The 15,061-nt window shown below is 41.7% G+C and overlaps 1 protein-coding gene across 4 annotated transcripts in view; it reads left to right on the top strand.

The window, feature by feature from the left end:
* Positions 1–10,808, top strand: part of NCEH1 (neutral cholesterol ester hydrolase 1) — a 31,044-nt gene extending 20,236 nt beyond the window's left edge. For 2 of the 4 annotated variants that reach the window (XM_042460322.1, XM_042460324.1), the window contains 4 exons: positions 2,054–2,282; positions 4,694–4,763; positions 8,540–8,711; positions 9,807–10,808. In XM_042460322.1, the coding sequence (XP_042316256.1) occupies positions 2,054–2,282; positions 4,694–4,763; positions 8,540–8,711; positions 9,807–10,424 (1,089 nt within the window). In that variant the 3' untranslated portion in view covers positions 10,425–10,808. Of the gene's footprint in view, positions 1–305; positions 326–2,053; positions 2,283–4,693; positions 4,764–8,539; positions 8,712–9,806 lie in introns of those variants that run through there. The other 2 variants (XM_042460323.1, XM_042460325.1) reach the window with 2 other exon arrangements.
* The last annotated feature ends 4,253 nt before the right edge of the window (positions 10,809–15,061 follow it).

Raw genomic sequence — 15,061 nt, 5'->3', positions numbered from 1 at the left:
AGTCTACCCCACTCTTCAGTTTCAAACCTTTTATACCATGACCTTTGGTCACTGTTGCATTGTCTGCTTTTCCCAACTTGTAAATTTCAAGACCTGGAAGCCATGTCTTTAGCATTGGCCAGTTTGGCAGAGACAAGCTTCTGTCCTCCCAGTTTTTCAGTTGCTTTAAAAATGTCCCAGTTTCTCTCTTGTCCTCCCACTTTCCCCTTTTCTCCTCAGCTTTCTTCAGCTTTTGCAGACTGAGTTCAAAGGGCAAAAGAAGTTTGCATTCCATAAATTCAGAAGTGTGGAAAGGAGAGGACAGAGTGGAGTCCTGCTCTTCCAAGTAGGTTCAGACAAGAGCAAACTTTTGCAGCCTCTCCCAGTTGTACATTCCTCTTCATTAACATCTTTTGCCATTTTGAACACACTCTGATGTTGCTTGGTCATGTGTGTCTTGGTTTTCATCTGTGAAATGTTGGAAGCAATTTCCCATATTTCCTGTAAGCAATGGTGTTGAGTGGTAGAGTGTAGACCATCTGCAGTTTTTTTATGAGTACTTGTATTAAAAGATTTAAAAATAAACTTCTGTAGCCTACTTTATAGGAGACTTTAAAGGTGATCTTAATTTTTTTAAAGGAAATAATGCAGAGGTGGCCCTACTTTTATTCTTATTGTAGCCTACTCTTCTTATAACACTGTTATAGCACTATTCTACTTTCACTGCAATGGCTGCCTCTTAAGGAATCCTGATATTTGTAGTTTAAGGAAGAACAAGGCTACAGCAAACATGACATTTCCTCTATGTTACTCTCATCATAAGCCCATGAGGAGAGCTAAACTGAGCAAAATAGAAAGAGCTCTTTGCATCTGACTCTTGGGTACTTGCTGACTGTTACACAGGACATGCAAGGCAAACAATTTCCCCAACTACCCTAGTATTGCATGCTTTGACTGGTAGCAACTATCCTGAGTCCTTGTTAAAGGGTTTCTCCTGTCACTTTCTTCCTGGTCATTGTCACTGGAAATTCCAAGGGCTGAACCCGAACACACACTTAGTGTGTTCCCTCTCTGTGGGAAAATAGAGACCACTTCATTTAAGACAGTGCTTGCTGTGGCAAACATGTTCATCATTGAACAGAATGTTTTGCTGTTATCCTTTTGTGTAGTCATAGAGTTTAGAAGGGGCCCCAAGCAGCATCTAAAATACAGTATTTTAAAATATTTTAATATTGTAAGACAATAATTAAAGACTGTTGGAGGGTATGGCCTAAATTCCATACCCTACAACTGCCCCAGTTTGGCAGGAACAATCCTCTATTGTCTCATTTTTTCAACTGCTTTTAAAATGTCCCAGTTTCTCTTTCTTCCTCTCACATTCCCCCATAATTCTCACCTTATTTCAGTTGCTACAGACTGAATTAAAAGTGTAGAAGTAGTTTGTACTCAACTCAGCAAGAGGGGCAAAATCTTGTCCTTCCAAGTAGGCTCAGGCAAAAGCAAACTGCTGCAGCCTCTCCTAGCTTATCTGTTCTCCCGCCCTAATAATTTTTGCCTTTTTGTCACATTCTGGCATTACCTGGCCAAACATGTCCTTATGTTCATCTGTGAAAAGTTGGAAGGTATGAAAACTTCTTGTTAGTTCTGATTAGAGTAGACCCTTTCAGTCAATGACCTATATATTGACCGATCTTTCAACAATCGAATGATTAGTTCTGCTTTATTTAAGAATGACCAATACCACCTACAGAGTGATTTTTAAAAGAAAAAGACATCTAGTAAATCCAGTCTTTATCACATATAGTTATTTTGGATATATTTAAGTTGTAACTCATCTCAAGATGGGTCATGATAAAATGAAGAATAATACAGAAAATAAATACACACATCCACTACCAGTAATTTTGAACTGTGCTGTTTAACTTTTTAATTTAGAACAAGAAGAAAGGTAGAGAAATGAATGCATATTGTAATATGGCAACAACAAATTTGACCTTTACATGGGCATTTCTTTTATTCTTCTTTCCAACTGTTTTACTTTTTTTCAATCCCTGCTGATGTTTTCTTCCTTTAGTGTAACCTGGCACATTTCTTGGGACTTGGCCATCATCTGAGACTTTTGAATTATATGATTGGTGCGTTTGACCAGCTGAATCCCCAGTCCTCTGAAGGAGTGAAAATAACAGATACTCAGTTTGATGGTGTCGAGGTCAGAGTGTATGAACCCTCTGAAGAAGGAGAGAAGACACTGAAGCCTAGTGTAGTCTACATCCATGGAGGAGGATGGGCGTTGGCCAGTGCAAGTATGTGATCAACAACCTTCCTTCTTTTTTACTTTGTGCTTAACCATTCCTATTTTTGATGTTAGGATAAGTTATAAGAGTCCCCCTAAAGCAGAATGAGTGGAGTGTAGGTCAGGGTCTACTGGTCCGTTTCTGACTGATGCACAGTAGTTTAGGAAGAATTTCTGATCCCCAGTTGTCTAACAATAGCAATAACCAAAATTCTTTTTTCCCCTAAAGAAAACTGTTGGAACGGTATGCTTGTGGGGTGAGGATATGGGACCCAGGAATATATGTTAATTTGAAAGACATGGTGAGATTTGTTCCAATACCAGTGACAAATTCTGAAACGGTGTATATGCTTAGAGACATCCTATTTTTAGCTTGAAGCTCCTTACCACTGTTTCACACTTGAGGCATTGAGGGTTCCAGTAAAAAATAAAGTTGGCCCCACAAGGCTGTAGTGTGCTCATCCCTGTGTAAAGGCTCTCATCTACATCCCTGAGAGAGCAGTAAGAGTAAGTAGGTTATAATATAAGCAAGCTGACCTGAATATTCTAGATAGCACACCTGCCTACAGAAATGATGTGTGGATGATATCTAGGCCTTGGAAATGTTAATTTTTTTTGGAATACAGCTCACAATCCCACAATGAGGAATTCTGGGATTTTCAGTCCATCAACATCTGGAGGGCCACAGAATTCTCGCCCCAATCTAGTCATTGACAGATCTATAAATTTATCAAATCTTTCTTAAAATTAAGGCAACACCCTCTTCTATCTGTCAATATACAGTACTACCAATCAGTTTTATTGGACCATCTTGAATTCTGGTCTTATGGCAAAAGGGGGGAAAGTTCTCCATACCATTCACAACTTTATGTCCCAGGTGTACATGAAAGAAAGAGTTCCTTTTGATGGCACAAGGAACTGTTTGATATGGGCTGTTTCTCTATTAATAAGTCGTAAGTCACCAGTATATTTCTGTAAATGTTTAAAGCAAAGCAAGACAAGCTAGTGTCCTTCAGATGGGTCAAACTACAGTACCCATAAAACCTGGGCATTGACAATGGTTTCTGAGACTTCTGGAAGTCATAGTCCAAGACAGCTGTATGGGACTAATTTGCCAACCACAACTTCAAAGGATTCTGAAGCTCCACTTTGCACTCTGTGCCCTGCTTTTGGGCCTCTGGTGGACAACTGACTGGAAAATGGTGGAACAGAATGCCTGACTACATGGGTCTTTGGTCTGATCCAAGATGACTCTTTTTCCTTTTTGAGGCCTTCTTGGGTTCCTCCACAGGGGAACTACCTCACTAGATCATGGCCTACACAATGCAGTGTGGAGTGCTCATGCCTAACTGTTCCAGACAGCCTTCCAGCATCCTCCATTCTGTTCCCTCATGTTTGCTTTCAGGGTTTTATTCTCCCTAGAATTCAGTGGTCACAATGTTCTCTTCTCCTGTTGCACAACACTTGTGAGCTGATCTTTTTCCAGGGTCAGTGATATGGAAAAGCAAACAAAAACTGGCACTTCCTTGCATTAATTTCTTCACAGCCATTGGACCTGGTGCCTTTTCCCTCTTGCACCCTGGCATAGTTGCACTGGCATATTACACCACTATAATTTTGGTCTGTGTCCACTGGACATACTCAAACCTTCTTGGACTGGTTTTGGGATTCCTTTACTTAGGATTTATTTTGTATGTGTTTTTGTACTTTTGCAAACCTTTATGTATAAAATTTTTATTTAGTATTGTGTTTTCTCCTGATGGGGAGAAACCTTACTATTAGATATAACTAAAAGCTTGTTGATACAAAAGCATAAAAAACAAAAAAAGCAATTAGCTGTCATGTTAAAATACTCATAATTTGCAACAGTATAAGATAATTTAACAAATGCAACAATCAAGATAAAAAATGCAGCCCACACAGCCCATTAAAAAACACTTCTACATACTCAGTAAGTTTCTCTATCTGTTTAAAATAAAAACAGAGCAACGAGAGCGCCAGCCTATCTCCCATGGGAGGGAATTCCACAACTTGGGAACAGTCACCAAGAAGGCCCTTTCACCTGTCCTCACCAGATGAGCTTGTGACAATGGCAAGACCACGAGAGAGCCCTATCCCAAGGATTTCAAGACTCTGGCAAGCTCTGCTAAGTCTATTGGTACTTCCTTCTTATGCGTGGCTCATGCCATCTTGGCTGCATAAACAACAGCATTCAAATCTCTTAGCATCAGAAATTGTGAAAATAATGTATTTCCTGTAGCCATTTTGTGAAACCATGGATGTGGTATAGCAAGTGAATTTCACTTTTGGATTAAAATGAGCCTAAGGCTCCTTGTGATACTACAAAACTAATCCTGACTACATGTATTGTCTTATTGTTTCCTTGTTTCTTATTACAGTATTATTCTTCTCTGGTTCTAGGAGGAAGCTACTACAATAATCTGTGCTCGATTATGGCTGAATCACTGGATGCTGTCATTGTCTCAATTGAGTGAGTAGATGGTAAACAGCAGCAACTTATTGGTGCTTCTTGGCTTTTCATTTTCATCATTTCAGGAGTTTTGTGTTAGGAAGATGGAAAACAAGCTCCTACCCAATAATACTATCAGTGATTTAGGATAATGTCATAGTTCTGCATGAACTGATATTTTCAATTTGATATGGAAACCGAACAGCAATGGAGGAATTGTCTCCAATATGCAATATGACATTATTGCCAAATGGTCTTGTAGGCTGCATCTGCACTGCAAAAATAATCCAGTTTGACAACACTTTAACTGCAATGGCTCCATGCTATGAAATCCTGAGAAATTAGTTTGGAGAGACATTTAGTCTTCTCTCACAGAGAGCTCTGGGGCCACAACAAACTACAGTTCCCAAAATTCCATAGCATTGAGTCCTGGCAGCTAAAGTGGCATCAAACTGGATTATTTCTGGAGCGCAGATGCAGCTGTAGTCATCAAACTATTGAGGGAAATTCCACATTAATTTGTTCTCAAACTTGGTTGTTCTCAAACTTTATTGTTTTCAAACTTTGGTTCTCCAGGTGTTTTGGACATGACCTGTCAGAGGCTACAGACAGGTTGGTCAGTAGCCAAGGATTCTGAGACCTGAGGTCCAGAATACCTGGAGGGACAAAGTTGGAGAACCACCACATTAAATCATCAAGGGGACATCTAGTTTACGAGTACAGAATCCATGACAGAGAATGGTGCTCCCTTCTTATAGAGCAAGAGCGTGGAATTTGTGGCCTTCTGGATGTTTTTGGACTACAACTCCTATAACCCCTCACTGGTTAGGGCTGATGAGAGTTGCAGGCTGAAAACATTTGGAGGACTATTGTGGTCTTTCAGAGATCATTGGATGACAAGTCCCATAATTCCTTGCTACTGGTAGTGCTGGCTAGGGCTGATGGGCACTGGAGTACAGGAGCATCTGTAGGATTGCACAACTCCCATCACTGTTGTAGAGCTTCCCTCTGAGGAAGTTCCCTTATTATAACAATCTGCCTGCTCTCCTCATTCTCTTTTCACCTGGGCATTGATTAATATACAGTTGGGCCCTACATATCCATGGGTTTTGCATGCATGGATTCAACTAACCATGTCTTGAAATATATTCCCCAAAAAACATTCCAAAAAGTAAACCATTGAGTTGTTCATCATTTTATAGAAGAGACACCATTTTACTATATCATTGCATATAATGTAACTGGAGCATCCACGGATTTTGGTATCCATGAGGGGTCCTGGAAACAGAACCCAATGGATACTGAAGGCCCACTGTACCTGTTTCTGTAGATTTTTTGGAGCCCAGTAAAAAGAGTTGGTATTTATTTAATGGTGCTGCTGACTGAAACTTTTATATTTGCTCCTGTTCCATTTCTTGCTCCTCCCTGAATAAACACTCGGGGGGGGGGGGGAATGTTCTTCCATGGAAAAGCCAGTAAATTGTGAATCTTGCCATTACAAAGGAGAATGTTTTAGATAAAATCTGTTCCTATTTTTTTATATATAAACTGATTTGCCTTCTAACCTTTAAGTAAAAATCTTGAACATTGTGTTGAAGAATGGTATATAGAGGCTGAAAATTGAAATGAAACGAAGATGTTGTATGAACAGCAGAATGGGGCAAAAGTCGCCTTTTCGGAAGCAAAATGAAGACCAAGGTTATCATGTTAAATGTCATTACGAAAAAGCATTGAGAGTGTGTGTTGGAAATTTGTTCCCACTAACACACTCCAAAAAGAGATGGAATCATCACATTCCCATTAGTTCATTTGGCTCCATGCAGATGATGCCACCTGGTGGCTATATGTTTGAATGTTACATATAATCCTAGCCTTTCTGTTTTCTTTCCCATATCAAAAGAAAACAAATGTTGACATATGATGCACCATATTTTGTTTTTGTTGCGGTTGTTATTCACAAGTGGGGCCAATCTGTCTAAACTTCAGCATAGCATTTTTTTTACAAAACACTTTCCTCCTCTACCAGCTTCCTGAATTATTATTATTATTATTATTATTATTATTATTATTATTATTAACCTTTATTTATAAAGCGCTGTAAATTTACACAGCACTGTACGTACAATCTTTTTAATTGGACGGTTCCCTGCCCTCAGGCTTACAATCTAAAAAGTCACGACATAAAGGGAGTGGTGGTGGGGAAGGGGCCTCTCTAGTAGGATAATACATATAAAATACATAGCAATACAGGAAATGATTCAATAAAACAGGCACCAAAAGAACATCAAATAGCAAGTGACAATTATGCAATGCCTGGGAACGCTGCCATGAACAGGATGGTCTTCAACTCCGTTTTGAAGCTGGTTAAAGAAGTGATGGCTCTTGCTCATGAGGGAAGAAGGTTCCAGGAGTGCAGGGCAGCGAGTGAAAAGGGGTGAATCCGAGATGGGGCAGAGGAAATCCTGGGCTGAGACAGCAGACCTTGACTACCAGAACGGAGGGCCCGAGTGGGAAGGTGAGGAGAAAGAAGGTCTGATAAGTAAGGAGGGGCCAGTCCATGGAGGGCTTTAAATGTCGACAGCAGGAGCTTATACTGAATGAGGAAAGGGGAGGGAAGGCTGAGCAGAGTCTGTCATGCATGCTCAGAGTCTATGATCCCCAGCAAGCCTTTAGTTTTGAAAAACAAGTTCTTTATGTCTCTTTAGCTCACAAAATAATTGCTATCACCTGCTTCAAGCAACAAGTAGAGATTTTCTTGGCCTCACAACTAAAGCAGCTTTTTCCTAACACAGCATGGCATAGTGGTTTGAATTTGGACTATGACTCTGGAGATCAGGATTGATTCCCAGCCCAGCCATGAAACCATTAGGTGACCTTGAGCAAGTCACGTGTTCTTCAGCCTTAGAAGAAGGCAATGGCAAACCTCCTCTGAACTAATGTTGCCAAGAAAACCCTATGATGGTGTCACCATAAGTCAGAACTGACTTAAAGGCACACAACAACAACAACAGTAACCACCACCATAATATTGGACAACTCTAATTTTTTCATGAACTGCATGGCCAATGGTCAAAGGTGATAGAAGTTGCATTCCAGCACCATCTGGTGACCCTAGAATGTATCTGTTGTGGTGGTTTTGTGCCTTTGTGTTGTTTCTGATGTACACTGACCCTAAGGCATGAGGTTTCCTTGGCAAGATTTGTTCAGAGGAGGTTTGCCATTGCCTTCGTCTGAGGCTGAGAGATCATAACATGTCCAAGGTCACCCAGTGGGTTTCCATGTCTGAGCAGGGACTCAAACCCTCAACTCTCAAACCACTACATCATGCTAGTTCTATACTGGATCTGATTTCTCCATATTTAACTTAACTCACTGTAGCCTCCCAAAAGCAGGCACCCTCCCAAATATTTTAGAGTACAACTCCCATAGTCACCAGATAGCCAAGATTGATCCTTAGGTGTTTTAAGGATCAAATCTTGAAACTGGAAACTCTGGCTTTGTGAACAACTACAGCAGCAGTGATCTTTCAGATGTTCTGCCTTTAAAAGAGCAGTCTCTACCCAAGTGTGTTTTGCAAAGGATTCTGGTCAGGATGATCAGGTTCATATGGCTCCAAAACAGCAACAGCACTTTGGCTGAAAAGGACTGTCTCAGAGCATAGAAAGGGTTTGGTTGCTTCAGGATTTTTGTTTTGTTTTCGTATTATTATTTTTTTACTTTAATTTCCACTATCAATCCCTGACATTGCTCAAAAGTTGTAGTGGCTTCTCTTATGGAAACAACTCTTTTCATTCCAGATACAGACTAGTACCAGATTTCCACTTCCCTGTGCAGTTCAATGATGTTCTACGTGCTGTAAAGCACTTCATGCTTCCTGAGGTCTTGGCACACTATTCCGTTGATCCCAACAGAGTTGCAATTTCTGGTGACAGTGCAGGAGGAAACTTGGCAGCTGCTGTGTGTCAAGAGGTAACTTCTGCAGTGCTGTGCTCATGATTGTGTGGTAGAGCACCACAAAAGGGTCCATGCTTGATCATTGGGGTCTTTCAATTAAATGGCATCAGGTAGGGACAGAGATTCTCCTCTGGCTGAGAACTTGGCTGGTTCTGTGGCTTTGTGAACCTGGAAAGCCACTATCTGATTTGAAAGGATAATTTTACAGTTGATGAATGCCAACAAGGCTATACCCACACCTCGTGTTTTCATTCTTAATTGCACCATCTCATTTATTTAATTTAGTCAAATAAACGAGGCTTCTGCCTTTCTGTTTTTCAATGCAGCTGACCATCTTTCTACAACTTGGCATCTTCCAGATCTGTGTGGCTGAAGTTCCCATCTTCCCCAGTGGCCATGATGCCTGGGGATAATGTGATTGTAGTCCAGCATGACTGGAAATTGGCAATTTGTGGAAGGCTGCAATAGGAAAGCTGACACTCTTTAATGTATTACTTGGTTTGCAGAAGGTATAGGTCCCATATATATTGTGGTAGGTGAGTGTTAGTATTTAACATGTTCATCCAGGGCTTGAAAAAGTTTTTGCAAGGTTTTCCATTAACAACTTCCCAAATCTCCCAGCCAAAAAGGCCATGTTGACAGGAGGATTCTGAGAGCTGTCATCCAGAAAAGTAACTTTTCCAAGTCCTTTGTTAATCACAGTACAAGTCACCATTGGGACCAACAATTAGTAAGGAAGTACTAAGCATGAAAACATTATTCAAGAGGTTATTTACTATTTGTGAATATATTTGACTTTTGGGGCACATCCACACTACACAATTATAGTACTGTGATAAGGGTAGGATGCTTTTGGCAACAACTCTGTGAACGTATGTCTTGTTGAAAACAACAAAAGATAAGAGGCTGCAAAGCTTGGGAAGGTTCCTTTTTTGGATTACATATCGCAAGCTGAGAGAGGGGTTTTGGGATTTGTAGTCTAAAAGAAAATTTTTCAAGCTCAGGGATTGTGGTGTAGAGAAAATGAAGCCAACCTCTTCTAATTTCTTTGGGTAAGTTTAGTATTGTACAATACCTGAACTGTGCTGTCTCCCTGCCTGCCTTCTATAGATGACTCAAGAGGAGAATGTCACCAACCGGTTTAAACTGCAAGCTCTCATCTATCCTGTCCTCCAGCCATTTGATTTCAACACTCCCTCATACCAACAGAATGAAGTCACACCTGTCCTTTCCCGCTTTGTCATGGTGAAGTTCTGGATTGACTATTTCAATGGGGACTATGATTTTGCCTTGTCTATGGTGATCAACAATCACACTGCCCTTGATGTGGACCATGTCAATCCCTTCCGAGAACGGTTGGATTGGACTTTCCTCGTGCCTTCAAGGTTCAGAAAGAACTACAAACCTGTAATGCCCACAACAGGAAAGGCAGAAATAATCCAAGCTATACCTGAACTGCTTGATGTCCGTGCAGCTCCATTGCTAGCTGAGCGAGAGGTCTTTCGCCTCCAGCCTAAAACTTACATCTTGACCTGTGAGATTGATGTACTGAGAGATGATGGGTTGATGTATGCCAAACGACTGGAGAAAGCTGGGGTGGAGGTAACTGTGGATCACTTTGAAGACTGCTTTCATGGCTGCATGATCTTCACCGTTTGGCCTACCAATTTTTCTGCTGGGCATCACACTAGGGACAGCTATATCAAGTGGCTAAGTGAAAACTTATGAAATAAGAGGGCTCTTTCACCATCTGTACAAACCAGCCAACCCTAAGGGGTCTCAAAGCTATGTGTGCTCCTTTTACAATATTTTGCCATCTGTTTTAAGCTCTCATGGAAGGGTGTCAGTTAAAGCCTAGCCTAGCCTGTGTGGCCCATATGTATGTCATATGACTTGCTTAGACTCTTAAATTGCTGTTTTGTCAGAACCCATTTGTGAGCCAAAAACCTAATCTATCATGCAGGAGAAAGAGGTGAGAGACTAGGCAGTTGCAATTCAGACTCTTGAGTGGGGCAGAATGTCATTTCTGAATGTTTTTCCCCCATGTAAAAATTCACTTTAAGTGGAACATCAATATATCATCAGGAAGGAGTATGTCTAGTTTTCTACTTATAGGGTGGGTGTGGCAGTTCTGAATTATTCTGAAATACAATGTTCTGTATCTACAGTGTCATATTGGTACAGTCCAGTATGTTGCCTCCTCCTGCTAGATTTATTGATCTAGCCTGAGTGAAATGCAAATACAGTGCCCTTCAATGTCAAATTTCAGAATGCATTTAGCATTTAGATGCCTGATAGCTAATTCTTTTTGACTTCAGCAAACATGCTAGCTGATAGTTGCTGGTCTGAAACATTTCATGTTCACCAGATAAGAATTGAAAGATGTTACTTCCGCACAACATTGTGAGTAACTAAGGCGCGTTACAGACCGCCCCTTTGGGACGGCCTGTAGGCGTGCCTTTCCCTGGTGTATCGGGGCCTCAGTGGCCAGAACGGCAGCTGCTGAGGCCCCAATCCGCCGCTTTCCGGGCCGCGGGGAAGCGGCAAAAGGCCGCTTCCCCACAGCCTGGAAAGGGGTGTCCTTGGGGCTTCAAGCCCCAAGGACACCCCGTGGCGGTGGGGAGGAGGAGAAAGGGGTCACTTGGCCCTGAAGGCTGTGCCCAGTGACGCAAACCAGGAAGGAGCTCCGTTTTGGAGCTGCTTCCTGCTCCGCGGAAAGGGCGCATTAAGTGCCCTTGCGTGGAGCGATGATGTCACGTCCGCGGCACCTCATTTGGAGGCGGCGCGTTCATGACGCCATCATGGCAGCGGCCGTGTCGAACAGCCGCTGCCATTTTGTGCGCGCAGAGCGCGTACTAGGGTTAGGGGGGTGCGGAAGCACCGCCCCTTCCTAACTAGTACACGCTCCGCACGTACTTTAATGGCGGTCTGTAACACGCCCATGGGTATATCCAAAGTATCCAGTTATACATGTTCACAGTTTCATCCCACAGAATCCTGAGATCTGTTGTTTAGCAAAATATCTCAACTTTTCTGCTGGAGAGTTCCAGCACCTATTAACAGAAAATTCTAAACACCTCATTAAATTACAAATTCCAGGATTCTGTAGGATGATGCCATAACATAACAGTTAAAATGGCATTGAAATGCTATAATTATGTCATCATAAAAAATCTATGGCTTGCCCATCCGGGCTGCCCAACTTGAAAAAGTAAAGCTTGGAGAAATCCCTTAGGAAAAAACAACAACCTACAGCTCCAAAAGCCCCTCCTTCAACAATATTCTCCAATCCATCCAACAGAAGCCCTGAAAGATTCTGGGAATTGTATTTCAAAAAAGCTTCCAAACAACTGAATTCATCCCTTTAGTCACTGATATGACATTTCTGGTGTGTTTTTTTCCTCCTGGGGCCTTTCATGCTACATAGTTCCACTTTAACTGGATTCTATACATAAAATCCTGGGATTTTCAGTTTAGAAATTTTCAGTATTTAGAATTCTCAGCCAGAGAGTTCTAGTGCTTTATCAGACTTCCAACCACAGAATTTCATAAGATGCAGCCCTGCAATCAGAACTATAATTGTTTAGTATAAATGGGCCCTGGTCTGCTTTTCCATTTTGGGCCAGACAACTGAAAAAGAAAGTTCAGCAAACTTTCGAGGGACTATGCTTCAAAAACACAAGGCAGTGGAGTGTAACTTATAATGTGGGTTTTATATATTTTCTTCTCATTGGAAATTGTGACAGTGGCATTCTAAACTGGCTGGGTCAGGTCTCTCTTGACCACTTGTCAAATGAAGGATGAACTGCTGTCTGGCTTGTTGTCTACCATTAGTATGATTCTGGGAGTGGGGCCACTGCATAGTGTATAGCATGTGATTTGCATACAAAAGGTGCCGGGTATGTATTCCAGCCACTCTGGGTAGTGCTGGGAAATACACCTGTCTGAAACCCTGCAGAGTTCCACTCTTCGGTTTAGGTAAGACATGGGCCGGTTTTCTGACTTGTTGTTGTCTTTTAACAGCCTTTTGTCAGTGGTAGCTTCCATGTCAGTTCAACACCTTTTATCCTTTAAAATCTGGACTAAGACCTGGAGTGGATTACTCGCCCCATTGACATGGAAGCCACTGGACCAGCACTGCTTTTTGCCCTCTGATCAATGCAAGATGAGGGGTACTGTTGAGCCTCATGTTGTAAGCTGTAACCTTGTCAGATCAGGGGCTGATCTCGATCTTATCTTTAATTTTTTGTGCTGATATTTAAAATTTTATGTAAAAGGGTGAAATCGTTATGAGTAGTTTTCAAGAAAAATGAATGTTGCCTATAGATACCTCCTCTTTGTGAAAATCTATTTACAAACATGCACACACCATCACACAGAAGTCAATTTTTCAAATTGGGGGGGGGGGGGTTTGGACTATAGTTCCCAGAAACCTCTGCGAGAGATATATGCCCTAAGCTACACAAGCATAGTAATTTCTGCTGCAGAATTCAAAATTGATTATTGATAATAACTAAAAGTCAACATGGGTTTCTCAAACCAAGTCATGCCAGACTAATTATATCTAATCGTATCTCTTTCTTTGACAGAGTTACAATGAACAAAACAGATGTAGCATATTTTGATTTTAGTAAGACCTTTGACAAGGTTCCCTCAATACTCTTGGTAAGTTAGTAAAATGTGATCTAGATAATGCTACTGTTAGATGGATTTATAGTTGGTTGACCAACCAAACCCAAAGGGTACTCACAAATGGCTCATTTTCATTGTGGAGAGAAATTACTTGTAGGGTGCCACAGAGTTCTGCCCTGGGCCCAAACAACTTTATCAGTGACTTGGATGATGGAATAGAGAGCATGCTTATTAAATTTGCCGATGAGACCAAATTAGGAATAGCTATTACCCAAGAAGACAAGGTTAGAATGCCTTTAACAGATTAAAGAACCATGCCAAAACTAACAAAATGAATGTCAACAGGGAGAAATGTTACGCAGAAAAAAAAATGTGCAGATAGAGGATGAGTGAAAGGGACCTAGGAGTCTTAATAGACCACAAGCTACACATAAGCCAACAGTGTGATGCAGCAGCTACAAAGGCCAATGTGATTTTAGGCTGCATCAACCTGATTTGAAAGGCAAACAGTCAAGAAAACCCCTTAGGGTCTCTGTAACTCAGAAGCCATTTGAAGGCACGCAACAAAAGAGAAAAAAGTCAGCAGGTACAGTTTGCCCTGGAAGTCTGGGACAATGGGATAAACTCTTCTTCCCTTCCTGCTTTTTAAACCTAGGGTAAATTTACATCTTATGCTTTTGCCTAGCCTTCTTCCAGTTTCTGATGCCTCTTTGCTATGCAAACACAAAACACTTACTTTCAAATCTTCCTGCCGTTTGTGTTTTAAAAGACAGTTGAATTAGTTTCCCACCAATGGCACTACTTTTCCATGATGGTGGGATTGCATGCTCCTGTGAGGCAAGAGGGTGATGGCAGCAATACTGCTGGTAGGGTCTCCCATATCAGGTAGGCTTTTGCTGAGGAGCTGGATTAAATGAGCCAAACAGCTACTGAGTAGCAACAGTATAGTGTGTGCGTGTGGAGGGGTGACACTGGCAGAGGATCTCTCAGAAACAACAGCAGTGGCACCATAGGTAATACTTGTTAGTACTTGTTAGAACCTTTATAAATAAAGGTTAATAATAATAATAATACAGTTGGCCCTCCTCATTCACATATTTTTATCCATGGATTCAAGCATCCATGGCTTTGATTTTGCCATTTTATATAAGGAACACCATTTTACTATCCCATTTTATTTAATGGGACTTGAGCATCCATGGATTTTGGTATTCACGGGGAATCATGGAACCAAACCCCAGCGGATACCAAGGCTCACTGTACTATGTAGAAGGAGGCTGGGTAATTTGTTAATTTCCATCAAGTTGACCTCAACTCATAGTGATGTGATTGAGACATTTCCAAGACCCTCTATCCTCCACTGCTCTGCTCGGGTCCTGCAGGCTCAGGCCTGTGACCTCCCTGATTTAGGGGCTGTGCAGACAGCCCCTGAGGGGCAACCTTCAGCTGCCCCTTTTACAGCCAGATCAGGGCTGCAGTAACTGTACACTGAGGCCCTGATCTGGCTTTTGCAAAGTGCAAAAAGGAATCGCAAAAAGCAGCTCCTTTTTTGTGTCCTGCGAAGGGTGCAACAGCTGTGGTGCCGCAGCTTTATGGTGCTCTTTCGGCACTGTGTCATGCGGATGCAGTGCCAGAGGAATGCCATGACACCATGCACCATGTGGTGTGGTGCACTTGCACAGCATCATGCTGACCTGGGGGCAGAGCCAAGCCATACATCATACGGATGCTAT

The sequence above is a fragment of the Sceloporus undulatus genome, chromosome 3 (assembly GCF_019175285.1).
Source record: "Sceloporus undulatus isolate JIND9_A2432 ecotype Alabama chromosome 3, SceUnd_v1.1, whole genome shotgun sequence".
Lineage (NCBI taxonomy): Eukaryota > Metazoa > Chordata > Lepidosauria > Squamata > Phrynosomatidae > Sceloporus > Sceloporus undulatus.
This window is presented reverse-complemented; position numbering and strand designations above follow the sequence as displayed.